Here is a 27,962-nt window from a genome sequence, read left to right as displayed (position 1 = left end):
TGTATGGATCAATGAGTCCGCCTTTGCCTCAGAGAAGCTGTGTGTCGTCATTGCGCTTTCAGAGCAAAAGCGGAGTTGTAGGGAAGTGTCAAAGCTGGTAACCATCACAGGAACAACGCCTGTTGCATTTCATTCAAAATGACCTTCACATTAGCTTTTAGCAGATAGGGTCTGACCGGAATAATGAATCAAAACTGAGTCACTAGGCACTTGTGTTTGCTGCCTGAATCACTCCGTGAGTCATGTTTCATCCGAGATGTCTCTGTGGGAATTTGGGGAGATCCTGTTAGTGCAGGACAGCTGCCTGGGCCGGGTGAGACGATGGGACTTTGGGATGTGCTACCGACCTGTGTTGACTGTGGTTAGCCTGTAAGGGACCTTAAACTAGATGGGAACATACAGGCAGCTGTGTCTCATTGTGTTCTAGTGAGAAGCCATCCTACGTCTGTCCCTTGGCCAAGCAGAGTCACCGAGGGACATGGCTGAGAGCAACACTTGGGACAAGGTGTATTGATGTCCCTCTATCAACCGCCAGCAATGTGCTGCTGGAGGACCACGGAACTGCAGGGCTGCCCTCTTCCAAACACTCAGATAATTGTAAGTTTCATGTCTACTGTTCTCAGCAAGTTGCCAGCGGAGCATACTTATAGCCTGCAACAGGTCTGTTAATTCCTGCTTTTGTGGATGTGCTGCAACTCAGTGTGGGATGATGAGGTGTAGTCTGGGAAGAACGTGTGCCAGCAGCATTAGTGCATGCTGATCAGCTATTGTAGGGAACGGGTAGTTTTCACAATGGGGTTTGCAATTTTATACTAAAATGTAATGTCTAGGAAATTAGTGGTTTGCTGTTTTAATCTGAGTATTCCAAGCAGGTGAGGTTCACATTGTAAAGGTTGGTAAGGTAGAGCCCTTAGGTAGGTGAATGTGTTATGGACAGCTGGAAGAAGCTTGCAGGGTGTAACCAGGGTCTGATCAGAGACCTGTGGTGTGGTGCTGCTTCCAGGCCAGGTCACTGCAGCCATGAGAGCACACATGGCTCCTCCTATGCAGGTCAACTCACCCTGCAGAGCAGAGAGCAGATGCTCCTCATGCATCTGAAAGGGTTTGCCAGCACCCCAACCCTGCACTCAAGCTGTAGGAGTGTGTTTTCTTGCATTTGTGATTACTGCAGGTTGGAGCTACCTGGCATTAGGCTTGGGCAATGCCTTCTGTAACAGAATGAAAAGTCTCCAGAGCCTGCTCAGAGGATTTTCAGATGAGCCAAGGGTCTCAGAGCAGTGAGGAACTGAACACACATTTCCTGGCTCATCCTCCTCCAAACACAAAGTATATCCTATTCCATTCTTTTCAATTTGAAACGTTTTATGAGTTCAAAGCTGTGTTGAGGTGGACATCTGAGCTGACATCTTCCATGCACATCATTTGCTTTGGCACTAGGTTTAACCCACAGTTCAGGCTACAGTGAGGAACAGACACATTGACTGTAAGAACAGCAGTTGGTGCAAACCCGAAGCCCTTGCAAGGAGCAGATGAGTAGCCCACTGCCTATTCTGCAGCCTCAGCATCATTAAATCTCCATGGTAGCATCTAAACCTGCTCCAAATAACCTAAAATCAACATGTTTGTTAGATGAGACAAGGGTGCTGGCTGAGGTTTAGCTTTGTTTAATGGATACTGTCTTCTCTTCCAGTTCTTTGTTTTCTTTTCATCAATAGATAACCAGCTCTTTCAGAGGGTGGGGGATACCTGCCAGGCATAGCATGCTTGGTTTACTTTCCTTCTGCGTAATCACTTCTGTCCTCATTTCTCATTAAAACTTATTGCCATTTCATCCTCCTAAAAACAAATGCATCTCTTTAAAGATGCGCCAAGACAACACAGAGAACCCCACAAGGCCACAGTGATGTCACATATGGACTTCACTGGCTATTTGCAATAGGAATATCCAAGCAGCAGTAAGTCAGCTTTCCAGGGGCTGAGCTGGGCTTCCAGGGGCTGGCAAGCTTCTAGTTGTGTGTTGCCAGCTCTGTCTGACCTGTGCCTTTGGGTTTTAATTGCTGCTTCATGCCATACCTAGCTACCCACAGTATTTAATACCAACTGATGGAACTTAGCTCCTTGGTAATTTTAGAGAAGGTTCCCAGTAATGAAGGCTGATGAGTAAGTTTGTGGTGTGACCCTACAATGGGTCTTCATGGGTTGAGTCCTACTTCTTAGAGGGTGGGCTGCTCTGCTTGTCTCCATGGACAACTGCTAGAAAGCTCAGAGAAAAGAGTAAGGACTGCCTTATCTGCATTTAAATGCTTTTTTGCTTTATCCCTCATGGGTCTTTGCTTTATCCCCCATGGGAGGCACTGGGGATTGCCAGAATTTGGACAATAAATGTTATAATTACTGCTGAGACACTGTGTCTTGAAGTGGGGATGAGGAAGTTGTCTTGTAGGTAGTACAAATAAAGTCCTCAGTCCCTCAGTCTCTAACTGTGGAGGAGAAAAGAAGCAGTGCAGTAAGGCCCACAGCTAAGAACAACATTGGATTGAACATTGCCAGTATTTCCAAACAAGAACACTTCCCCTAGCAGCCACTCAAATTGATGCTAATTAGAAACAAGGATTGTAAATGACAACTAAGAACGTGTTTAATTTGAGAAAAGCTTTCAGCATCTTCAGTCTATTGGAAACCAGACGGAAGCACTGTGGCATTGAGACCATAGAACTGAGATCATAGAATTGAGGTCACAGGATTATTAAGGTTGGAGAAGGCGCCTAAGATCGCCGAGGACAACTCAAACCCATCCCACCATGTCCACTGACTGTGTCACTCAGTGCCACATCCCCATGGTCCTTGAATGCCTCCAGGGGTTGTGACTCCACCACTCCCTGGGCAGTCTGTGCCAACGCCTGACCACTCTTTCCAGGGAGAAATTTTTCCTTATATCCAACCAGAACCTCCCCTGGCACTACTTAAGGCCATTGTCTTACATCCTACATACAGAGGCCTTGCTGGTAGCAACTGATGAAGATGGCAAACCAACACTTAGCTGAGGAGAAGCCACAGCTTCCTACTCACCTGGCCAGGTCACAGCCTTCTGCAGCCCGTGCCCTGTGCTCCCAACCCCACTCCTCTCTGTGATCCTACAACTCTGACCAGGACCAGGCTGCAGCCCTTACCCAGTGCATTATGTCTTCTCTTGAACGCTGCCTCTCTAGAAAATAAACCAGGCCATTCACGCCAGCCCTCTGGCACCGGCCCCGAATGCAAATCCCAGGTTGCACAGCTTGCCCAGCTCTGCCTCGCATGCTCTGCACTGGGAGGTTTTTGTGCACGGGGACAAGTCCCCACTTTGTGCTGGACAAACAGTGACAGCTTTCTTCCTTGTTTGTTCAGTCTCAAAGACCCTCAGCATCCTGGTTTGAATCGAGTATTGTGGTTCCTCGCTGGCAGAAATGTAAATAACAAAGAAAATTCATGTATTTTAATTACCTGAAGGCGGCTGTTTTAATTGGGTGAATCCTCTCATGTGGTAAAAGTGACGTTGCTATGGAAACCATATCTGCCAGGAGAGGTGATACCAGCCTGCACACTGCCAGAGAGGGAAGCGGTGATGGGATGGCTGAGACACTTGGCACAGCCCAGACCTCACAGTGGGAGCTCAGCCCAGCGCTGCATCTTTGTATGTATGTGTGTGTGTAAGGCATGGATCTATCCAGGAAGGCCCCCTCCAACTGCACAAAGTGTTTTGAGCAGATATTTACTGAAAATACACAGAGATGTTTCCCTGAGCACTCATGGAGACCGAATGGTGGATGTGAGCACAGCGGGGCTGTGAGTGGCAATGGTAGCAGTGGTCATCTCCACTGGGGAAAATGTACAGCTAATGGTGGTGACTGTTGAAAAAGTGTTTTGTAGCTGAGAATTTGCTCTATCAAGTAGTGCAATTGTGCTCTTTGTATCTGTTGTAGTTTCCAAGGTAGTAAGTAGGAGGTGTTACGTTTGGAGCAACCAATACACATAAAGTGACTGGTAGGGCACCAGCTCCAGTCTGGGCTGGGCTGGGCAGCTCGGGTGCTTTGCAGCTGAATACAGCCTTGACTCTTTGTCTGGAAAGCCACAGACAGCTTTGTCTGTTGCAGTGTTACAGCAGATTGAAGAAATCATTTCTCTGGGTGTTGGTGGCACTGAGTGGGGCAGAGCCCCGGGGTGGTTGTGCTGCTGCCCAGGGGACACATGGGCTTCCCTGCCCACGGCTCAGCGTGTGGCTCGGAGCTGTGTTGTGGAAGGGTTTATTCATTTACTGAGCGGATGTGCTGATAAGAGCCCTGTGATAACTGGCAATAAAGCTATAATGACAATATGTTTCAATATATCAGCAAATACGCCTTTCTGTGAAACCTTTTCCCCTTTTCTCTCCTGTGGATTAAAAGGAACTGCCTGGAAGGATGCTTCTCATTTCACTTTAGGCAAGCACACAACATCTGGCAGGTGTCTGTCACACTTGAGGATGGGTTTGCCAGGACCCAGCTTTCCTTGGGGGCACCACTGGAGCCCTGAGTGTTGGACAAGACCACTATGGAGAAAGAATGGTTATTTCAACCAACACCATCAATGGGCTGACAGAACGTGAATGCAACAGTTACCTTTAATACAGGGCAAGGTCTGGTTTGTTATAACAGATATTGCAACTGATACACAACTAGTGTTGTCCTATAAGCTTGACTTGCATGAAGGAGACATTCAACAGGAGAGCTCCAACATCCAAAGCCTCATCATAGGTCTTTTGCAGACCATACAGAGCTGCTGCTGGGAGAACTACATGGCCCAACCCTTAACTCAGCATAGGGTTTCAGTGGTTTGATGGGTTTCATCCAGCCTCATCCATCAGCTGATCACATTGTAACAAAACCAGCCTGAAAGACTCATAATCCAGTTCATGGAAAATAATCTCACTGTTCCAGTTTAAGCCTGCGTCACAGCAAACAGCACTGAGGACTATTAGCTGAGGACTATTAGACTGCCCATGTCATATAGGCAATTGCCCAATTCCCTGTCTGAGATGGGGATCTGGGCAGAAGGGACCGGTAGGGAGGCACCAGCTGGGAGTGTCTGACTCCTGGGCACAGAAATACTGCAAGCATGTTTGGGTACTGCACTAATAGGTGAAATTAAAGTCACGTTCCTCACATAGCTCCTTCCTGGCTAGCTATGAATCATTAGTTTAAAAACAATTTCCTCATTATCTTTTCATTGCAGGATAACACGATGAGTTCTGCGAAGCTGTGGTTGTATCCCGGATGGTTTCCATGCTCTCTGCTGTTCTCACACAGGATGAAGTGGACTGTGCTTTGAAACACCCTGTTCAGAAAAAGGGGGAAATGCCCCAAACTGTCACCCTTTGGGAGACGTTGGCAAACGTGGAAAGTGCCATCACTCTGCCTCCCCACTGCACATGGCCTCAGCACCCAAACTGTGGTCCCCATAGCTGTGACCCTATAGCTAGGAAAGCCCCAGTGGCTCTGTCACTTTGTCCAGGAAGGAAAATCCACATTGTGCATGGGAAGGAAACATGGGAGAACCCCCAGCTCCACTTAGTGGGCAAAGCACAAACAACATATTTCAGCTGCAGCAACAGCTGAAGGCTGAAGGGTGTGTTTACAATGCTCAGCTGATCCTCGTATAGGAAAGGTTTGCTTGCACTCTAAAAGCCTGTCCTGAAGCCTTGATGCCCTGGAGAAAGCCACGCAGGGCTTTCCAGGATGAAAAAAGAGAATTCAGAATTTTTCAACAGCCCTCTTTTCTGCTTAGAAGTATCTCAGTAGCTCTGTTGATGAGTTAAGGATGGTTCACTAAGTAATTTTCACTGGTTGCACTGTGTGTATCTCACCCCAACCACCAGCCTCCTTATCTGGTGCTGCCTCTCATCAGGAAGGCCCTGTAGAGGATATGGATGCCCAGCCTGGCTGTAGCTCTCCCCTGGAAGTCTCTCATCAGCAGCACTGTGTGACTATCAGCTCCTGCCCTCTCCAGTCCTGGGGACCAGATCCATTTAAGGTATGAAAGCAGCACAATAAATGGAACCATCGCACCTCCTGCACTTGGAGATGGTGCCAAGAGCAGGTAGTGCTTGGTGCTTTGGGCAGCCCTCTGCTTTGAATATCCCATTATATGTGTTTGCATTGTGTTCCCTCCTGTGAGATCCAGCCTGGAGGCACCAAGTTTGCCTCCCACACAGCCAGTGTTTGCAGTAGTGATGGGCTATCTTTTCCATCCCCTCTGTAGCTCTGCTGTTGCTCCTTCCCACCAAAATCACCCTGTGATGCTAATGAGCACCGAGGTAGCACTGCACAGCAGTTTCCGGCTCCTAGCTATAATTTTGGCAGTTAATTAGTGGCTCTACTACTTGTCCCAAAAGATGGAGAGCTTTAATTAGGCTCACAAAGGGACTGTGAAAAACCAAGCAGCAGTTGGTGAGCGTGCTGCCAGTGGAGTACCAGCACAGAGCGTGGCAGAGGTGTACTTGTTGTCTGCAGCTCCCCAGGGAGCACAGCTTTATTGGGCAAAATAAGGAGAAGAGGGAGTGAGAGAGCTGATGCTGCCCTCATCCATGGCTCTGCAGATGCGTCAGGGCCCTGCAGGGGATGTAGGGAAGGAGTGCAGTGTCTCCTCCTGCCCTCTCCATCCTCTCCAGCAGACTTTGCTCTCGCAGTATTGGCAGCTTTTGGGTTTCCTTCCTCCTTGTGTGTCTGATCCATGCATAACTGCTTTGAAGCTCTCTGCAAAGCTAAGCCCGATGGAATTCTCACTACAGCCCATATTAAAATTTCCCTTTGGCAAAGTGAGCTCCATTTGCATGGAGAAGATCCTGACTGCCTTTCTCTTTTCCATACAGACAACTGGTGCTCTGCATTTCCATTTTGAGCTCAGATCAACCAGGAATGCCTTTGTAACTCTGCAGAGGAAGCTGCATGGAGGCAGAAGCAAAACCCATCAGGTGTGTTTTGATAGCAACAGTGCAAATCCAAACTCTGAGTGGTGGTCACGGGCAAAGCATGGGGGCTGCCTGTGAAAGTAGCTTAGGTTTTTTATTTTGGTGCCTGGGTGGCTGCTTCAGCCTGCATAATCCATTTAGCTGCTGTGCATCTTCCTGTGCTCTGCTCACAGAAGTTATTGCATTAGGCTGCAGACTGGGAGATGGCAGTAATATTTTTATACAGAGATGCACTGTCCCAAGGTGCCCTGGCTGTAGAGGTTGATGGCCGCTGCACACACATATCTCCTGCCCCAGTTACCTTCAGGCTGAACCCTTGCAGGCACGCATTGTCAGTATATCCAACTATTCAAAAGGATGAAGGGGAAACGGCTTTATTTCAGTGGTTTTCCTCTGCTCTGCTCTCTCAGGATGCCAACCACTCGTGGTTATCAATGGGAAAGAAATGCCTGACTCTGCTTGGAGGTTCCAGCTGTTATTTAACAGCTCCGTGCCCTATTTTCACATTGGAGAAACAGATGTCATGTAGGCTGATGCAGCAGAGATGGACGTAGGACTGAAAGAGTCCCCTGGCACTAGAGGGCCTGAGGTGTTTGATACCTCTGCATATCAGATTTCATTGGAGTGGCTTTTTGCAGTTAATGATCTGACTAGAAGCACACTTTGATGGTACAAATGCTTGCATTTAGAGACATCTCCTACTTCTCCTTCCGGCTCAGATGACATCCTCTTCTCGCGCAATTCCCCAGCATAATTTGCACAAACATGTCCATCCTCAGGTCTATACAAATATGTTTTCTCCTTGGTTACACAAATGCTCCTTATTCTGGAAACCTGGCAACACTGCTGAGAACCATAGAAGCTAGCTATGACTAAAAGTTTTAGTGAGTTCAGGGGTGTCCAGGAGGATTTACCTAAGACACTCCTTGACTCCTATCAAGATGCTCCCCATACGCCTGCCTCGAGCCACCCTCTGCAACCCCTTGGCAATGGACTTGGCTTGGACAGAGAGCAGTCAGAAACCATATAAGGGTTCTGTGCACAGACCCAGCTGAGAAGCTGCTCAAGTTGTGCAAGTCAAATTGAAACTCTCCATCTCCTGGCATTTATCCATGGCAGCTACTTGCAGCCTCCGGGCTTGGCTATCAGCTCTGCAGCTAATGAATTGCCCTGTGATGTGATTGTGCTTGGCTCTTTTCTCGCTGTGCTGTCCTTGAAGCCTGATCCCTGATAAATCCCACGCAGCCCCTGGCCTGCACACATATCCAACGATGAGCAACACGGGAAGGCTGCAAGCAGTGGCTCCCACCAGCCTGACCCTCCCTCCCATCAGCAGATTTCTCAACAAAACAGAGGCTCTGTGTCTGTGTTATCTCACAGGTTGAAGAGCCTCCCCTGGGCATGCTGGCTTTCTCTGGAATGGTTCTGAGTTGTGCAAGAGGGGCAAAGAGCAGGGCAAGGCCTGTCCCTGTGGGTGGAAGATGCAGATGCTAAGCTGGCAGTGGTGCTTGTCCCTTTGTGTGAGGCATCTCACCTGGCCCTGCTGCTGTGCCTCCATGTCTCTCCTTGGCTCTGGGGCAAGTGAACTCTTCTAACTAGCTTTGATCCCATCTGAACCTGATGTACTGCAGCGTTTTCTGCAACCCAGATGGCTTCGAACTCTTCCGATGACTTCTTTTGGCTCTGTTGAAAGGCAATTACCTCCCGTGCATCTCCTACTGCAGGATATTAAATCCCTGGGCACTAGCTTCCATCCTTCTGCATCCCTCCTCTCCAAATACTCTTTTCCATCCACTTTCCCACTGCCGCGGATGCTTCTCACTCACTTCCTAAGATGGTAGATTGCAGGTCTCCTGAACTGCCCGCTCTCGAGATGGAAAGAGTGAGATAATAGCAGCAAACTGTTGGGAATTAAGAACCTTCTTTCATTTTTGGCATTTAAATTGGAGTCAGACTGCAGCTGATCTCCCTGGTCTTCCCCATGCCTTGACCCTGGCTTTGGATGAAGGCCACAGCACTGTGCCATTAAGGCTTCATGGAGACATTTATTTTCATAATGTTTAAGAACTCAATTTTATTGAGTGAACGATTTTTAACTTCGATCCTGCAATTTGCTCTCAGGCCATCTTTCAAAATGTCTGAAGATGTTTAACGTCAGTAACAACAAAGTCATGAGCTAAGAGAGGCTGTGGATGTTGGCCATTTCTGCCCTGTGACCTGTGTTGGTGCACTGGTGTTGGGCAATGCTTGTGCACTCACTGCACAAACTGGCTTTGACCCTCCAGTTTACGCTGGAGAAAGCAACACAAGTGTGTGCATTTTGACATCTTTGGAAGCTTTCAGAACCATCAGCAATTTTCAGTCTCCAGATGGCTCCTGCCCTAAGCTGGCTACCCCACAAAAAGTCCCTAGCACTGTGATGATCTCCTGTCACTATGAATGGGGCTGAGGTTGGGAGGTGCTGTCTCCTCCTCTGTCCCTCTTTGCCGTGGGGAGGAGGCATTCAGGTCTTGACTTGGAAACGTGATACTCCTCGTGATGCTTCAGACTAATTGGAGGTGAGGACTGAGGTTTTCATGGAGATCTCCTCTAATGCTGTGAAGCTTCTCCTCATTTCCATCCTAAATTATTTATGGCCAGCTCATTCCCATTAGTTCTTCTTAGCTTAATTATTTTCTTTTCCTACTGTGACTCCTCGTGTGCTTATAAACGGCAGTAATAACCTCTCTCAGCCCTCTAGACTTTCAGCTGAATGAGCCATCCTTCTCCAGTCTCCCTGTGGAGTCTCTCTTCTCTGTCTTTGTGACCATACTTTTGGGAAAGGCTATGCCTGTAAGTGCATGGGGAAAGGCTTCAGTCGCAATGGGCTGAGCATGAGGCATCAGGGGGATTTCAGAGAAAAAGGCCAAGCTGGAGAATGGGTGAATGCCTCAAGAATACCTTAAAGTAGAGATTAGAGAAGGAAACTGCAGGCTGAGAGGATTTTACCTCTCAAACAGGCTGAGATTTTACCATGGCAGTGGAGGTTGTCCTACCAAAGTTACCCCTTCATCTCAGCCTCATCCTTCTCAGTCAAATTTATTTATTTTTATCCTGAAACTATTTTTCCATGCTTGTACTCTTATTTCTGGCAACAGAATGACTAAGCCCATATATGAAGACCCAGCCTGGATCCTGGCATCAACTCCGGGCTCTCTCTGCTCTGTGGGTGAACCACCACTGCAGGAAGGTGCTGACAACCACTGGTTCTAAATCAACCACCATCTCCCCTGCTAAATGTGAGTGTTTGTAAAGCCAAAGAGGGAAGCTTACACAGATTGCTTTCTAAAGGTGGGTTTGTGTGGATATATCCACAACAACCCATTAGTTAGCACATATATCATTTGCATAACTGTGGGCCCTCTGCATTGCTGACGTGTGCGACTTTCTGCTTAATTCTCACTGATTAAATTAATTTACGCTGAGCTGTAGTGCAGAATCTGGAGTGATTTTCATGAGAGCTAATTCTACGGAGCCTTTCACAGAAGGTATTTTCAATGATGATAGTTAAGGGCTGTCCTTAGCTCCACCACCAACCCCCTTAGCCCTGCCTTAGCTGTGCTGTGAGCTTTGCCTTCAGCCTGTTGCAAACCGTGGTGCTTGCACATCTCTTGCTGAGACTCAGAGCAGTGCTGTGTTGGCACCAGCAGCACGGCTGTGCTTGGGAACTTTGCCATGAAATTCCATCCATTTTGGGGTCCTCTTTCTTGGAGTCACCACTTCAAATCCGGAGCTACACATGGATCATTGCAAAAAAGAATCTACAACTGCAACCCAGGGAGAGAGTGTGGTTGGCATCCATCTGCAGCACGCCGGGTCTGTGCAAAATCTGCTGCTGTTCTTTGAGGCACTACAACAGCAGCCTCATTTTCCCCAGCACCCAGCAGCACCCTCTGAGCGTGTCTGAAATCAGATCTGTTTTCTTCTGAAAACCTAATGGAGTGCCTGAGAAATACGGCCGTGAACTGTTTGGGGAAATGGTGCCAGGGAGCCTGCTCTGCTTTTGACGTGATTCCAAAACACCAGTTGACTGGAAACTAAGTGCAGCCCCAGCAGAAGGGTTAATCCAACTATTTTCTTGAGAAAACGTAATTACTACGAATCTTTCCAAGCTTGTACAGAGTCAGCAGTAAGCCCTTTTCCTGAGCTGCCAGCTGTGGCTGCAGATCTGGCAGTGATGCTGTGAAATCGATCGTTCCCCTTTGGCAGGACCGGTGAGTGGCATCTGCAGAGACAGTGCTGCTGCTGAGCGCTTCCCTTTGCTGCCTGCACTGAGATATGCAGCATCTGCCATGGCTGCTGGCTGCAGAGGTATATGAAGGAGGTGGTTTTCATGTAAAATATGTCACTTCTTTGCTACTGGATGTGCATGGTATGCGCTGGGAGGGTGGCAAAACTATGCTGTGCTCAGCCCTGGTCCCTGGTGCCCTGTGATGGATGGGATGGCCGTGCAGCAGGGACTGCCTTTCTTCTTTCAAAGGACATTCTTCACAGGCAAACATCAGTTAAACAAATAATTGCTGGTTTGATTGTTTCCTGCTGCCAGCTTTTCCTTCAGGACCTCCCTTTCCTTGGGGTAAGCTCTCCAAGCAGGGGTTTATTAACCATTTTCAGAAGACTGACGTGAAGGTACCACGCAGACACCCATTATGATATGAATTTTAATCTTGTTTCAGTACCTTCATTTTGAAAAGAGATTAAAAAAAAAAATCCCTTAAAAAACCAAAATGCAAATTGATTTTGAATTAATATGAAACTTCTCTGCAGTTAGTTGGTTCTGATGGCTTTTTGGGCAGAAGCGTATTGTTTCTGCTAGGGGAGGTTCAGGTTGGGTACTGGGGGAGATCTCAGAGCAGTGAGGCATTGGCACAGCTGCCCAGGGAGGGGTGGAACCACCACCCCCAGGGGTATTCCAGAGCTGTGGGGTTGTGGCACTGAGGACATGGGCAATGGGCATGGGGGGATGGGTTGGGGTTGGGCTTGGGGACCTTAGAGGTCTTTTCCAACTTTAGTGACTCCATCTCATCCATTGGGTGCTTGTGAAGCCACCATGTTATTCCTCCAACTTGTTGTTCAAACCCCTTGAAAACAAGCTGTACTTCAAAGAGTCAAGATGGAGAGCTGTGGTTGGACCCTGGGCTCAGGACCTGCTCCGTAAGGCTGAGGCCAACTGACAGCCAGGGAGGGCCCTGCTGCAACCCTACCCCCCTCCTGGAACCCCACCATTCGCCCTGCCCTTCTCTCACACCAGCAGAAAGAAAGCCTTTTACCTTCTCCAGGGCTTATTAATGGTTTTGTGTCTTAGCTCTTCCACGAGCAAGAAGAGTCTGCAAATGGAAATAAAAAGCGTCTGAAAGAAACAGTAAGTAATTCCTAATGAGCCTTTCCAGGATATTTTAAATGATGAAAAACCCCTCTGCTCTGACTACAGTTAACCAAGGTCCCTTGGAGCCAGGAGGCTACTGAATATTTTAAGAGCAATGTTATTTTTCAGCAGTTCACAGCTAATGAATTCCCAATTCATATCTCACAGTGGCTGGAGAAGAAAAGAACAATCCATTTCCATCTCAGCTGCAATATGTTTCCCACTGCTTACGGAACAGGTCATGCTCAGAGCTTGAACCAGCAGGATGGAGGTGGTGAGGCCACGTCAAAGATGCTCTCTGTGCTCCAGCACGATGTGATGTGTGTTGACTGCTTTATATTTCTCTTTTTGTAGGCTTTTAGAGTAAAACGAGCTACTAGGCATGCAGTTCTGGGGACCATGGGGGCAGTTTGCTCCTGACAGCGATGATGTGCATCTTTGCTCTGTGGTTTTGCATGTCATGCTGTAGTAGAAATGCTGACTCACAGCCAGAAGCAGTGATTGAGCACCTGGTGGGAAGGCGGGGCCAACCCAGGGGAGCTCAGGTGCATGCAATGTACCGGAGTGATTGGAAGGTGTGGGGCCAGGATGCACCCCTTCCCAGACCTCATTTAAGGGTTGGCAGTGGAAGTGAGGGTATCTCACAGGAGATCTCTGCATACCTGAGACCTTACAGAGGTAAGCTGCTCTTTTTTCTTCATTTCTGCATCTGTGCCTGCTGCATTTGGGCTTGCTGACGTTTGCTGCAGCCAGGACTTTGCCTCCCCTCTATTATCATGGTACTTTCTATCCCATTATATCATTACATACTATGGCTGGGACGAGAGATGAGAAGTGCAGACAAGTTGCTGTGTCTTTCACAGTCTGAAAAACAGAGTTACACTTTGGTCACTTCAGACTCAGGGTCTGCAATCTGCCTGTGCTCTGAATGTGCTAAAAGGGCACTTTCTGAGGCTGCCAAGGACTCCATTTTCTTATTATTTTCCTGGGCACTCCCCCATTTCTTCCAGTTCTGCTTTTGCTAAGTGCTTGCAAAACAAATTACAGCCAATATTCCCTCATCAGGGCAGTGCTTCTTAATCCACTGTGTCTTTTGGTTTGTATGTGTTAATGCATCCACCCACAGAGTGCTGATCATGAGGAAAGGCACTTTGCTGGGTGATCAGGCATCTTTTACTTGTCCTGGCCCCTAGGATTCGGGATCAAAGGGGAGTAGCATAATCATCTCCTTCAGTGGGGACCACTTAGAGAAATAGATCTAATGTAGTTTGGCTCCGGCAACAAAACATGTGTGAGCACAGATGGGAAGGTGCTGTATCCAGAGCAGTATGGCTGTCACGTGGACCTTGCCAGGGCAGGTCTTGGGAAGCGCATTTAGGGACAGAGTTCACCACCTTAAGCTCGTAGTGGTATTTTAAATATCCCTACAGTTAAACCAAGGCCGGTGTTTACCTCTTCCCTGACTCAAAGAAACCTCAGCTCATGAAAACACTTCCCAGGGATGGGAAGTTTCCAAGCAACGGTTTGATTTCAGTGAATCAGCCAAGAAATTACCCGTAGGGATAATTCCCCAGCTCCTGATCCTGGAGATCCCTCACTTGCTGCTGGTGCTCCCTTGCCCAGAGAGACAGCACTTGGAGGCAGCTACTCCAGCTGACAGAGCATCCCCTCGGCTCACCCTCAGCAAACACTTTGCTCAGATCCAGGCTATGAGTTTCTGACTCATGGAGGATCTCACTTTACCACATCCCATCTCTTCCCTGTGACTCCATTGATTAAGAGCTTGGCGCAGGGTGTTTGTGGTCCCTCTCACAGCAGTGGTGTAACGCCATCCTGGGATCAGAATGCTGGCTTGCATCTTAGCTTCGCTTCTCGCTTCCCCATCATTTTCATTCTTGTGGGTACCTCTGCATCTGTAATGAAGTAAAATCCGAGTGCAGGTCAGGTCTTGAAGCATTTTAACTTCAATATTTGGGCTTCAAGGGATTGTCAGTATTACCTAAAGGGTGAAATCAACGCAATTCCTTCAAAATAGGAGCAGAGGAGGAAAATGGAAGTATAGGTGTGTGGCTGTGCCTCTACCATCACCTTTATTCTTAGAGTTTATTATGAGAAACACCCAGGAGAATGTCAAATCAGAGGATATTGCACGGTCATAGAGGTGCTGCAAACCTGGGCAAGCAGCTGTGCCTGCTGCCTTTATGCTACCATTGCTGGAGTGTCTCTTTCAGCTTCCCTGTGCTCCCCCATCACAGTGGTTGGTTTGGCTCCATCTCCTGCTAGCTTTGCGGATATACGGCTCGTGTAAAGAACTGCCAGACTGACAGCAAGTGGTGTTTGGGGAAATAGTTGGATCGCATGTATGGCAGGGGAGGAATTCAAGGAGAGCTGTGTCACACAGCCAGCAGCCCCGGCTGCTCCTGTCCCTGCAGCTCCCGAGGTGCTCCTGGGTCAATGACCCGCATCAGGTCCCACACAGCTGCTTTCCTACATCCTTTGCTCAAGCCTTCAGCCCTCGGGATGGTGCAGTTTCCCCAAACTGCCACCTTTGTTTTTAAATGCCCCCTTTGTTTGGGCCAGTCCTGGGGTAGCTTTGGGGAAAGAGCCCTGAAATGCTGAGGTTTTGGGAAGAGCTTGGAGGCTCTGCAGCTCCCGGCCCAAGTTGTCAGCAAAGCCCATCCTGAACTCAGAGCTCCTTATCTCCTGGCAGAGTGAATATCTTCTACGTGAGCAGGAAGGAGGATGGATGAATGCATTTTTGCAGGAAAATGTTACAGCTCTGGGAACGGGGACTTCAGAGCCATCCTTATCCACGCTGGCAGTGGGGCTGTGTGCTGGAGGAGTGCACTCTGTCAAAGGGAAGGATTTCAGCCAGCTGCTCTCAGGGCGTCCACTGCTCCACGCTGCCTTTCCTCCCTGTGCCAGTCGGTTCCTGGCTTGGGCACCAACAGCTCAGAGCATCCCAAAGGCCTGCAGGGTCATTGCCCTTAGTGGGGAGCCTGTGCTGGGAATGTGAATAACCACAATTAGTTGTGGTGAGGATGCTGGTAAGGAGGAGGCTCAGTGCAGCAGCACACCATGGCCAGCACAGGGAGACGTTCAGTCCCATCTGATCCACCCGATGAGGTTTCTTCCTTCAATTTTTTTCTCTAAAAGAAACAAAGTTTTATCCCTATTTTGTCTACATTCGTTGTAATCGGATCGCTCCCTTCACAGACTCATTTCCTGCCTCTGGGACACCGAAGCTATTCTTATTTATTTTGCCATGGGCCTCTCTGGTTCTAATTTCTTTGTGCTGATGCTTTGGGAATATGCTGAGGCTGTGCCACCTCTGATACTGCCAAATGGCTCTGTGATGCACAGCAGTGCCCCGGCCCCTCTCCAGGTATTTCCTGCCAGCAGCTTGCTCTTTATTCCTCACCTTGGCTGCATGATAAAGCTGATTTCTGGTAGTTTTAGGCCTAGGGAGCAAGCAGGCAGAAAGCATGTGGCTTTGGTTGTAGTTTCTAATGGCAGTCGGTGAGGTTCTGCTGCACTAGAGATGATAGAGGCTGGTGGTGCAGAAAAAGCTCTCCGTATGCTCGCACACAAATAGCTGATGCAGATCTGCTACTGCTGCTCTGGCAACAGCTGCTGAGCTTGTTGTCTAAGAAAAAGCACTTCATGATTTCTTTTTATTTGCCAGACATCAAAATTGCCCATGTGTGGGAGGTCTCTCCTAAAGCAATTTTATTTGGAAAAGCCTCGCAGAAACGCTTAGTGAGAAATGAGAGGGGAAAACCTTCACTGAGAAAGGAATGGAGGTAAAAATAATAGGTATATTATGTAAGTATATGGTACATATAATTTCAACTAAAGGGAAAACTTACAGTGCTGTTCTGCTCCCAAGATTAAGCTGTGGATTAATAATAATAATAATAAAGAGAAGGGGGGGAGGGGACCCAACTGACCCAAGAAGTCCACGTGATTCTTATCTGGATAATTGAATTAATTTCCTAACGTAAACAAGGACTGGCTGATTTCCACCCACCACCTGCATTACCCCAGCTCTGTTGCTGTGAAATGGTTGATGTTATGAAAGAATCCCCATTGTTCAGGTTTTTCTGACGCTGTCGTCCTGTCTGTGTGCTGCAGTTATTTCTTCCTGTGAAGCCCCATGGGAGGAAAAGGCTTCCTGGGTTCCATCCTTGCTCCAGGTAAGCCCAGAGAGCGCTGCCACTCACATGGCAGGGGGACTTTTCCTCCAAACCCAGCTGTGCTTTGCTGAAATCCCAGCCCTTGTTTCCTCACCTCTTGTCGAATGATGATGTCTATCTGTTAGGCTGTGTAACAACACATGACACTGCATTAAAAGGAAGGAGAGAGATAACAAGGTAGCACAGCCCTATCGACTCTTTGATTTTGGTTCTGGTTGTTACATTTAATCAGGACCGTTTTGTTGTGTCAGCCGCATTTAAAGCATGCATTGTCACATAAAAGGGCAGTTCTGAAAAGAATAGATGGAGGTGTATTTTGAAATATGACTGTTTGTTAGTCACAGGTTTGGTTTTTTTGCTGAACTTGGTCCAGCAAATAATGTATAGTTATTTTCTATCTTTTTTTTTTCCAAATTCTTGCAGCTTGACATAGAAACAAACAAACAAAAAACCCCACGTGCTGCTAGCTGAATGCAGCATCAACTTTCAATCCTGCAACCACCTTACAAAGCCATTAGCTGCCCTTTGGATTTCCAGCAAAAAAAAAGTAACACACATATGCACCTACAGCTGTGGCTGGAAAATGAGCAGAGGGTCAGGTGCTCAGGGGAAACGGCTCCCAGCTGTCTCCTCTGCAGCTCAAGGGCAGCTACCCATGCTGTTACACCATCCAGGTTTAGGTCTGCATCCACTCGACACAAATCTTGAGACAGAGCAGTGTGTGGCAGCTGGCAGCCTCAGGGACACACCGGCTTGTGGCATTTTCTGACCTCAACCATCTTTCATCAATAAAAATATCTAAAGCAGCAGGCTGGGTCCCTTACCTCTGCTACTTCTGAAACAGAAAAATGAAACAAATGGGCACAATTAGCAATTACTCAAGCAGCTGTTCCATTGCTGCAGCCTCTTATCTCCTGTAAAGAACAGCTGCTCAAACAAATGGGAAAATAACAAGTGCCAAACTTCCGTGTGCCCTGGGGTCTCATTTATCACCCCCTCTGTACTTTTTGTTTAGATTTAGGTAGCACAAGAGGGTGTCATGGCTGGTAAAGCATTGCTTTGTGCTTTGGGAACTCTCAAGTCTGTCGTAAACTTTGCCAGCGAAAGCAGTGCTGAAATAATCAAAAATCCATGAGGAAACTGAATGTTTCAGCAGGCACACTTCAGCTTGAACTAGCAGCTTTGTTCAAGCAGAACATCTCATGTTGTAGCCTACGCGTATCCCTGTTATAAACTAACACAGCACTGCAGATTCCACAGTGTTAACTCCCTCTAAAAACCCAATTCTGGCTTTACATGTTTAAAACCTGCTCAATGTGGCTGTTCCAGAGGAAGCAGCTGCCTTCATCCAGCCCAACTACACCATTTAGCACTATAAATGTCCTACAGTTGTGCTGGGTGAAGGGTTTAGTTCTGCTTTTCTAACTGGACTTTCACTGATGTCACATTGAACAGCTCCGGTTTCTAGTAATGCAAATCAATTTGCAAATCAAATGATTCTCTATGCTGGCCCTCAATTACAACTTGAGAAAAAAAGAGCTTGAAAACTAACCACGCTCTGTCAAACAGAGTACAAAATCTTTATTCACCAATAAGTTAAGTGTTCTCATAAATAGATGTTCCTTTTGTACGCTGTGTTGAGCATAAAGCTAAGCTTCTGTTACTCTTCAGAGTCTGATCCTTCTTCATCCTGACTGATCTGGAAGTAGCGTAGTTCATATGTCTCTTTGTCAGATGCAACAACACGAAGCCAGTCACGAAGATTGTTCTTCTTGAGGTACTTCTTGGTGAGGTATTTTAGGTACCTTACAAACATTAATTACGTTAGAACTTTTGCCATTCAACATTCCTTCCTAATGTCTGTGCTCCACTCGTGCAGTGGCTCTTAACAGGGGAACAGCGTAACTTTTACATGCTGAACTTTCCAAGGGGTGACTCCATTTACTATATTAATTATAGCAAAAAACCACATATCATCATATATAACAGATACAGATTTTCAATCCTGACATATAAGAAGTTAATTTGATGCTTCTTGACTACACAGCTCAATGCCAGTCCCTCCAGAGCCACTTCTTGCTGCCTTTAAGCTTGTTCTAACACAACAGATACTGGCACACCTGTATCAGACAAGTGAAAAGGGGGTGTGGGGGAGGAACCGTACCCAGCTCAGTGTACTACTACTGCATGCCCCAACAAGCTAACTGCTGCAAAGCTTCAGCTGGCATAAGGGCTTCTCTTGCCACAACACATATCGTGTACACATATGTTTTTATTACTTAATTAGTTATATTAAACAGCCACTCATGATATGACTTCAGCTACAATTTTAAAGAGCATAGTTCCTTGATAGATTTCCAAGAAGGTACAGAAACATTTCTGTATTACCATATCTGTATCAGAGGGAACATTAATTGGTGGTTTAAGTCTTGTCCTTTAATAAAATGTTGTTTTTTTTTTAACATCTAATGCTGTAAAACTGTCTGAATTGTGTATTTTGCTCGCACTATGAAAGATCAGCTATTTGCTTACATAATCTGCCATATTCGATTCACTTATCACGGCTCAAATCCCACTTCTTTGCAAATACAACGAAAAGAAACCCACTCAGACCTTTTAGAAAACTGCTTCTCTGATGTCACTGTGATTTTGTTCTTCAAGCGTTCAATGTGAACGGTGTTCCCCAAGTTCCCAGTTTTTCCATTGACCTTAACCTTCTCCTTTAGGAACTGTTCCTGTTTCAACACAAGAGAAGAAAGAGAACACTAGGGAAGGGGACCCTAGGTATGAACTAGGGAAGGGACCCTAGTCATGGAGCAACATTAAATACCACTGTTTGCCACAGTAAGCATGTGCAATGCTGTAAGGCTTCCCAGCGTGCAATTAATTAAAATGACACAACCACAGAAGCGTTTGAGCTGCAAAGGGCCTTTAAAGGCCACCTGGTCCAACTGCCTGCAGTCAGAAGGAACACCCACAGCACTCAGAGCCCCAGCCAGCCTGACCATGGGTGTCTGCAGGGACGGGGCACCCACCTTATCATCTATATAAGACACTTTAAGCCCAGGAAACGTTCAGAACTGCTGGTTAATCAGAAAGCAGCTGATGTTACTGAGCTTCTGGTTAACCAAAGGCAGTCCGGCTGCCGCGGCACGCCAAGCACGAACAGCACGCGTACGGCCACCACTTACAAAGTTCCCGGAGTCAAAGATCCCATCTTCAACGGGATGAGTCAGGTCGAGGCAAAACTTCCACGTCGCCTTCTTAGATTTTCTATCTTTTTGCTAACAACGAAACGGCAACGACAGCAGCGTTAGCTCCGCACCGCAGGGCCTCTGTTCGCCCGCTGTCCCCTCGCGGTGCCGCTCTCGGGCCCAGCTCGCCCCACCCCCAGCGCCGCAAGAAGGCAGGGGGAGCCGCACCACTGCCCGGGCAGCGGCCGCATCGCAGCCGGCTTCTCCCCGGCACGGGGCCGTCCCCTGCCCTCCCCGGTCGCCCGGACAACCGCCTCCCCGCCCGCACTCACCGGCCCCATGCTGCCGCCGCGACGCGCTCGCTGAAAGGAAGTGGCCGGGCGCACGCCGCGCTCTTATAGCCGGCCGTGACGTCTTGACGCATGCGCGCGCGTGACGTCACGACGCATGCGCGAGGAGATGCGCCTGCGCCGCCCGGGGGTGCCGGGAGAGCGGGCGGGGCCGCGGCTCCCTCAGGCGTTGTCCCTCCCGCCCTCCCCCAAGGACGAGTCATAGGCGGCAGCGGAGCGAGTCACCTCTTTATTTACTCTAATTAATTGTCATTAGGAACGAAAGCATTTCTCTTTTTTTCTCGTACAATTCTCGGCTGAGCTGCTCTAGCGTTAAAGTGTTCCTCGTTCGGAAAGCACGGGGTTGGCCCACAGGCACAGAGCGAGCGCTGACTGCAAAGCTACAGAAGGCCCAAACCCACCCCACAGGACCACCGGTCACCCCAACATTACAGCGCCCAGCAGCCCAAGCATCGCCCCGCTCCCGCCCCCCGCACTGAGATCTTTATTATTTCTGGAGCAAAGCGCACAATGACCGTTTTCACCTCCTTGTGGGTGTGGTGTAAAACAACAACGCACCTTCTTAAACATATGGACACCCCGGGCCTGCAGCTCTGAGGGGACGGTGTTGCTGTGCTGGGGGGCATCTCTTCCCCCCACGGCCTGCTTACAAAACAGGGAACGGGGCTTTCAGTGACACACAGAGCCAACATTCAGACCAACACAGCAGCTCTCAGCTCACAGCAAGTTACTCCCACAGGCACCAGAGCTCTCCCGTGCCTTGGGTAACTTGGGTGTGAGATACACAACGTAGCCTTAAGGTCATCTGATCCTGAAGTTTAATTCTACTGTAACAAACTACATTCTAATCACTCAAGCAAAAAAAAAAAAAGTGGGATTTATTGAATTCTGAATTCTGTAAGACTGACCTGCAGTAACCATAAGAGTTTCAACGGTCAACAAGTTTGACTTCTTTACAGATTCTGTAAAATTACCTGTACTGTGAAGCTACGGACTGTGCACTGTTTCTGGGTACGTCATGGGTTAGAAAAACCTGCGAGAGGCTTGAAAGCAGTTACATTAAAACAATGAAATTCAGCTAACTTCTTAAAAAAAACAGCCCTGAGAACATGGCTCAACTAGCAGGAGCCTAGTTGAAAAAACACCATTCGAAGCAACAAGTTGAAGGATCTGTTGAAATCTTGAAGTATAACGTGCCAACATCTGAGGCAGGAAATACTGCAGTCTTTCCAATTCTATAAAGTAGTATGAGAAACTCAATGAATTGGAGCCATAAAAAATGCATTGTTTGGAGTGGAAATACTTGTCTTTACCTCCTAGTTGTCACAGCCTTTATTTTAAGCAATTGCATGAGCTATCAGAAGCTTAGTTTTCTATTTCGATACAATTTGTTTTAGAGTGTTAAAGACAATACTACAAAACAAGTAGTTGGATGATGTTCGTTTGAAAGCAAAGATACGAAATAGGAATTTTCCTAAGCATTTGCTTAGAGATCTTTAAAATATGCATCTCTATGGACTACTGATCACAAAGTTGCTGCAAATTATTCTGACAGCAGACTGAAACATCTTACCTTGGAAAAAGAGTCTCAAAGACTTGTTCTAATTTAGAAGCAACTTTCAACCTTACTAAAACTTGGAGATTATGCTTAAGACTCATGCTTATGTATTATTATCTATGGGAAACTTCATGCATGACAAGGCAATGCTATGCACTTCCGTTGTGTTCGAAGTGCTTCACAAAAGACAACTAAGTATATAAGAACAAATCTATATTGAAGTACTGAATCATTTAGGTCTTGCAGAACTGAAGGTTGCAACAGGACATCCTTAAGCCCCAAGGAGGGTTCTTCCAGCAAGCTGGAGGTCATAAAATCTTGATCTTTAGATTGCCTTAGTACCTGAACACTCCAGTCAGGCCAGGATCCCACTTGTAGAAACAGGATGGAAAACAGCCCCAGTCCTAGAGAACTTACAGTCTAAGTAAATACTCACTCTAAGTAAATACTTAGACTGTGGGCCAGTGGCATCAAACACCTGTTTTCCAGCAAGGGCCTGGGGGGGGCTGACAGGCACCTGAAAGCAGACTGAAACCCTACCAGAACAACAAATCCATGTCTTGTACATTTCAAGCATTTTAGAAAGCATTCATAATAATGACTCCCCATTAGGCAGCCGATCACACAGATCAGCCTGCTGTTAAGACTATGATCAATGGTTTCAGTCACCTTTAACCCCAACAAAGCCTGTCCCTAAAGTATCAGTATGGAGAGGCAGGAAAGGACACAGTGCAGAGCTGCTTCTACTTTTAGCACGCCCTTAAAAACCTTTCTGAAGCATTTCAATAGCTTGGCTCTACAGCTTTTAGAAAAGCTCTGTCATTTCAGTCCAGGAGCTATTCAGAGAGCTCACCTGCAACGTGCACTGTACTAGGTAAGAGCATGCAGCAGTATCCTCCTTCTGCCAGCTGTCCCAGGTAACTGTGCTTTATTACCAGAGTATATTTATTGCTGTCTTTACCTTCCTTGTACTGCTCTCCATCACGAGAAGTCTATGAAGAACACATGCTTTTGCCCCCTGTGTTAGACTTCCAAGATTTGCTAAGCCCTACCACAGTATGTACAAGGGCAGATCAGGATAGTTGCCATGAGCCCTTTTGGGATTAGAGAGTACAAGATGGAAACACTTTAAGCAGTAAGCAGCAGTGTTAAGTCTGACTCTCGCTGCCAACAGTTCGAATTGTGCAGGTTGCCTAATGCAGCACACCAGGTGTTCACAAGTTGTCCTACATCAGCCGACAGCTGCTGAAGCTTAAGGCAAGTCCATGAAATGGTTTACCCGCTGTGAGGAGAGATTGAGCCATGGGCTAAGAAGTTTCCCACCTATGAAGAGTCATTAAGTATCTGAATTCTAGTTGAGTGCTATAAACAAGAGTAAGCTAGGTATCCTTCCATGACTAGCTCTGTAAAGCTTTGTGTTTGACCATTAAGCTACTAAATAGTTAGAGGCGTGCATGTGTGTTTCAATGACTCCAAACTCCTGTGGATAGGAGCTAACTTTTTCAACTCTCTAGTTATTTTTATAGTGAAGCCATGGTTGTTCAGAATTGTTTGTCAAGTCTGTATTTGGAAAAGACAATTGTTCTATTAAAAAAAAAAAAACAACACAACAATCCACACATGCATTTAGTTTAGGCTCAATGCTACAATTTGTCCCACTTTTTGAAAAACCACGTGGTCATTGTGCTACAAAAATATGGTCTGAACCTGAAGATTGAAACCTAAAGCTGGAAGCACTGCAACAGATTCCCGCGGAGTTTGTCACCCTTTTATAGTTTAAGATAAATATAACAAAGGAAAGCAATTGAACTGTGTTTTTTTTTTCTTTTTTTTTTTTCCTTTAAGTCTGACAAAGGCCTCGAGTGAAAGTCTATAGCTTTAGCATCCATTCTCACCTTGACCTATCTATGTCTCATCTACTCAAAACTCAACTGCCTGCCTAAACCACAGGTAGGCTTTGACACCATTTTAACGTTACAATAAGCCAACAAGTTGGCAAAAAAGAATACAGAGGTAATACAGTTAAGTTGCACATGGCCACTGGGGCTTGCTCAAGCCAGCTGGCATTTTTGATCACTTGAGTTTCTTGGTCTAAAATTTGTGATTGGTACCTACAGTTCTGCAAGAGTCCCAATCCACAAAATATTTAAGCTTTAAAAAAAAAAAAAAGCTACTTTTATTGTCAGTTCTATCTAAACATGTCAAGAAAAATACTATTTGTGCTCTAGGTCACTTTATAATCCTAGATACCTACTAGCTTATCTAAAAGCCCCTGAATACTGTATTTTGTCTGTTCATACAGACAAACACTGTTTTGCTCAAGCAAATAAAAAATATATCCACTAGTAACACCTGAACGGTTTCTCAGATCCATAGCTGAAACCCACAGGAATGTTAAAATAGTTACAATTAAGGAATTAAAATCTCAGTGATTTTGAAAACTGCCAGTTAGCCTGCAACACTAATCCAGAATCCAGCACTGCTTTGTAACAATTCAAAAAAGAAATGAGGTTGCTTGTGAAGGCCAGAGCTTTGGTGACAATCAGAACCAAATTTAAAGATCTGTGGTTTATCCAGACCTGAGCAGTTGCCCGTGCCTGGCGATCCTCTTTATTTGCAAGGCTTTATGGCTACAGCACATTCTTCATTCATTGCACTTATGACGGATATCTGAAAGAAAAGGCACATAGGTTAGTTCCAACCCTCCGCAGAGGAGCTGCTCCTAGAAGTTACAGGCAATCACACTTCATGCTGCAAGACAGTGGCATCTCAAGACTTGTTTTCAGCTTTTCCACAGCTCAGATTACATCACAAAGCTCCACACAAGAAAGAGTGGAAGCTCCAATCTACTACACTAAGCAGATAGCACCATTAGGATTTCTCCTGACATATCTGAGACTCATATCACTTCATTGTCAACAGAGCCAGGCTTCAGTGCTATATTGCATGCCCCAACACAGACATCATACTTGCCAAAGAACCAATTCCCAAGTTTCTAACCCTCTCTTCATGGAATAATACAAATAACTACACGATGAAGAACATTTACTCTGATGTCAGGCAGGGACAATTAAACATCTCTCTTCTTGTCTGCTTTACTCTGTTCTTACCTGCACATCTTCATTGGCATTGAACTTTCCTTCTATTTCTTTTCCCAGATCACCTTCTGGCAGCTTTAGATCCTCACGAACTTCGCCACTTTCTGTCAGCAGGGAGAGGTACCCATCCTGAATCCCTATCAGCTGTGAAGAGGAGTTCATTTTTAGGAAGTTTAACATCAGTATCACTAGTAGGCAGCAAGAGAAGACAAGCAGAAAGCACAGTTAGCTGTTACACTAATTCTTTAGTACTACGTTTGTAACACAGTTAAGAACCTAACTTAATGTGCCTTGTGAGGTTGGTGGCACACTGAGCAGATTTCTATCCAGACAATTCTGACAATTTTAACAGTTGAGTAAATGCTTCTGGTTCAGCAATGCCACATCGAGACAGGCAAGTCTGCCAAACCCTCACTTCTCTGAGGGCAACAGTACTTTATTCATTGACAAGCAGTCTTGTAGTAAAAAACAGCTTACTTGTAGTGTGAGGAGTTTTAGATTCATGCAAGTGTGGAAAGATAACATTAACTCACCTGGTAGTCGTTCCTCTTTATATTTGGGACATCCATGTTATGAGTTGATGGGCAAATATCTTCGTATTTTTTCCCGTTGAAGATATCAATACCAACCAGGTGGACCTACAAGGAAAAAGAACATCAGTTACCGTCCATCCCCTGAAGCCAAATGCCACTGAAGTCAGTACTACGGGTCCCATATGGGGCTTCTTGTCCTTTAAGAGCTACACGTGAGATGAGATTCTCCTCACATCCTTTGCTTGCTGTGTGAGAGCAGCCCAAGCCCTGAGAGAAGGCCCCTCACGTATCCTTTCACATTTCAGATCACCCACTATAAGAAATGAGTGAAAGCTACAGTCCTCATCTTCCATCGCTTTCCAACGCAAGGTAAAGCTCAATATGGTTGACTTTTGGTATGTGACTGTTCACAGGACATTTATTTCACGTTCCAGCTGTTGTGTGAAACAGAACAGTGCCGATGACAACAGGAAGGGTAAGGGGAACGGAAGCGGCCACGTGCTGAGATGAAAGCAGCTCCCACCTCTCCTGATGCCTGCAGCAGCTGCCCAAGAGCAGCAGTTTACAGCCTACCCTACTCAGCTCCCTTCACTCTTACAACTGCTTCAGCATTTAGGAATACTATTCAAGTCTGGAAAAAAAAAAAAAAAAAGCCATGAAGTGCAAAGAGAACAGAAAAACAACAGCACAGGCCTGGCAGCCTCTAGCTCGGACAAACGCTAAATGCTTCACACGTCTCACGTGAGGCTGGCAGAACTTAAGACTCAAACGAGCCCACGTTTGTAGATCAGTCTCACGGGATGAGCGAACGGAGCGCAGCCCCGGACAGCTGCAGAGCCAACTGCTGGGGCAGCACCACGCTGCGTCCCGGGGAGCGTCGCTGGGGCAGCCGGCGCGGTCCAACCACGCCCTGGGGATTTCATCAGCCCCTTCCAGAACTTACCCTGCCCGCCACCGCACGCTTTATCACCGCCGCCGCGTAATCCTTCCGACAATCCGCGGCTGGGAGAGCCCCCGGCCCGGCCCTGCCCTGCCCCCCGGCCCTCCCCACCCCCGCTCGGGGCGGAGGACACGCGGCGCTGCCGCTCACCTTGGCGTGGCCGTGCTTTCCCGTCTTGGAGGTGGACATCTCCACGATCTTACACGGGCGCCCCTTCAGTACCACGAAGCCGTTCTTACGCAGCGCCGAGCACTGCATGGGATAGGTGGACGAGGCGCCGGCGTCGCCCGTCGTGAAGTCCAACTCGTCGGCCATGGCGGCGGCTGCGGGGCTGCGGGGAACGCACGGCGTCGGTCCGAGCGCGGGGCCTCCCCGCTTCCCCCCCCCCGCCCGGTGCCGGAGAGCCGCGCTCCGCCGCCACGTGCCCGCCCTCGGGGCCCTCAGCGCCGCGGCCCAACCGCCCTCGGGGCCGTTAGCACCAGGCCCGGAGCGGACGGCAGCGGGAAAAGGGGGAGGGGGGGCGTTCCGGCGGCCCCTCTTACCTGCAGAGCGCGGCGGGGTGGCCGAGGGGCGGCCGGGAGGGCGGGCGGGGGCACGGCGCCGCGCACACGCGCCCGACCACTGCGGCGGCCGGCGGGAAGGGGCGGCGGGCGGCGGGCAGCGCGCGCACCACGCCCCGCGCCCCGCCCCCCCGCTTCCGCTCGCTTCCTCCGCGCCGATTGGTCCGTCCCGCCTCGTCCCGCCCCGCCCCTCGGCCCTCGGCCGGCCACGTGCGGGGCGCTACGGAGCGCGGCGCGGCTCAACCTGCGCCAGGCGCGGAGCTCGGCCGCGTGGAGGCGCCCTCGGCGCGGATCGGAGCGCCCGCTCCGCCGGGCCTGAGGGGGGCGCTGCGGGCTCGGAGCACCGCGCACGGCTGGGGAGCGCGGAGAGGCGCGGGCGGAGCCGGCGGGCTGCCCCGTTCGCTTCTGTGCCGGCTGATAAGCCGTGCCTGCGTCGTTCCGTTAAGTGTTCGTCCACGCGCGGCGTTTGCTTACCGAGACGTGTGCGACGAGTTGCACGTGCTTTAGGGCATCTTGGCTTATGATGAAGTGCTTCACGAGAGAGCTGCCAGCTCTTCCGAGCCCGCACCGCGGCAGGAAGGTTAAAAGCAGCAGCGAACAGATACTCTGGGGCAAACGCGCAGCCTTGCTGCCTGCAAACTCAGCGCAACGCGGGAGGCACTGCTCGCCCGGCACATCGATCCCGCACGGGGCAGTGCTGGGCTCGGCAGACCTCCGTGTTCCCGCATGCGGTCTCTGTGCAGCCTGAACCGGACGGAAAAGCCTTTGCTGTGACCTTCCCGTGGGCACCGCGCTGTGCTCCACGCGCTGCTCGAGCGCTGCCACGCAGAGGCTCGTCCCGTGTTTGAGAACGGCACTGTGGGATGTCCCTACAACGACTGGGGGCTGCGTGTCCCGCGATGCTTTCAGCTCCCTCCGCGCTGCCTCTCCCCGCTTCCCGGTCGCTCTCGACTCGTGTGCTCTGCCTGGCTGCCCAGATGTGACTGGGCGAGGTGTGTGCCCCGCTGTCAGAACCACCCTGGGCACACACTGCGGGTATGAAGCAAGCTTTGCGACAGCGCCACGGACGCTGAGCCAGCTGGAACCAGCTGGAACTCGCACCGGGAGGAGGGCTTTCCCGTTGCAACTCCGCTGTTCACTCCTC

General features: G+C 48.4%; 2 protein-coding genes and 1 long non-coding RNA gene across 4 annotated transcripts; 1 reads left to right on the top strand and 2 right to left on the bottom strand.

Annotated features, from left to right (window-relative positions):
* Positions 1-431: 431 nt before the first annotated feature.
* On the top strand, positions 432-11,966 carry LOC107054122. The gene is made up of 3 exons (XR_001468106.3): positions 432-597; positions 5,251-6,048; positions 6,887-11,966. It is a non-coding gene; the product is annotated as an uncharacterized LOC107054122 (long non-coding RNA).
* A 6,175-nt stretch (positions 11,967-18,141) lies between these two features.
* RPL22L1 (ribosomal protein L22 like 1) lies at positions 18,142-20,162 on the bottom strand. The gene is given in 4 exon segments (NM_001277717.1): positions 18,142-18,390; positions 19,199-19,320; positions 19,777-19,869; positions 20,112-20,162. Coding segments are annotated over 4 exon segments (369 nt in total). The 5' UTR covers positions 20,121-20,162; the 3' UTR covers positions 18,142-18,245.
* Positions 20,163-20,345: 183 nt separating this feature from the next.
* On the bottom strand, positions 20,346-27,552 carry EIF5A2 (eukaryotic translation initiation factor 5A). 2 transcript variants are annotated; one of them, NM_205532.2, is made up of 5 exons: positions 27,293-27,552; positions 26,409-26,589; positions 25,319-25,423; positions 24,798-24,929; positions 20,346-24,357 (listed from the first exon to the last, which is right to left on the bottom strand). In NM_205532.2, the coding sequence occupies exons 2-5, from the start codon at positions 26,571-26,573 to the stop codon at positions 24,298-24,300; spliced, it is 462 nt and encodes a 153-aa protein (NP_990863.1). In that variant the 5' UTR covers positions 26,574-26,589; positions 27,293-27,552; the 3' UTR covers positions 20,346-24,297. The 2 variants fall into 2 exon arrangements, with proteins under 2 accessions (NP_990863.1, NP_001383069.1); NM_001396140.1 differs by lacking the exon at positions 27,293-27,552 and adding an exon at positions 26,801-26,901.
* Positions 27,553-27,962: the final 410 nt, after the last annotated feature.

Source organism: Gallus gallus, chromosome 9, assembly GCF_016699485.2.
Source record: "Gallus gallus isolate bGalGal1 chromosome 9, bGalGal1.mat.broiler.GRCg7b, whole genome shotgun sequence".
NCBI lineage: Eukaryota > Metazoa > Chordata > Aves > Galliformes > Phasianidae > Gallus > Gallus gallus.
This window is presented reverse-complemented; position numbering and strand designations above follow the sequence as displayed.

What these genes read in the sequence shown, in the direction of transcription:
- EIF5A2 (NM_205532.2), bottom strand. Translation starts at nt 26,573, where the DNA reads ATGGCCGACGAGTTGGACTTCACGACGGGCGACGCCGGCGCCTCGTCC. An exon ending in GAAAGCACGGCCACGCCAAG is followed by an intron (nt 25,424 to 26,408) that starts GTGAGCGGCAGC and finishes TTTTCCTTGTAG; the next exon opens with GTCCACCTGGTTGGTATTGA. An exon ending in ATGCCAATGAAGATGTGCAG is followed by an intron (nt 24,358 to 24,797) that starts GTAAGAACAGAG and finishes CTTTTCTTTCAG; the next exon opens with ATATCCGTCATAAGTGCAAT.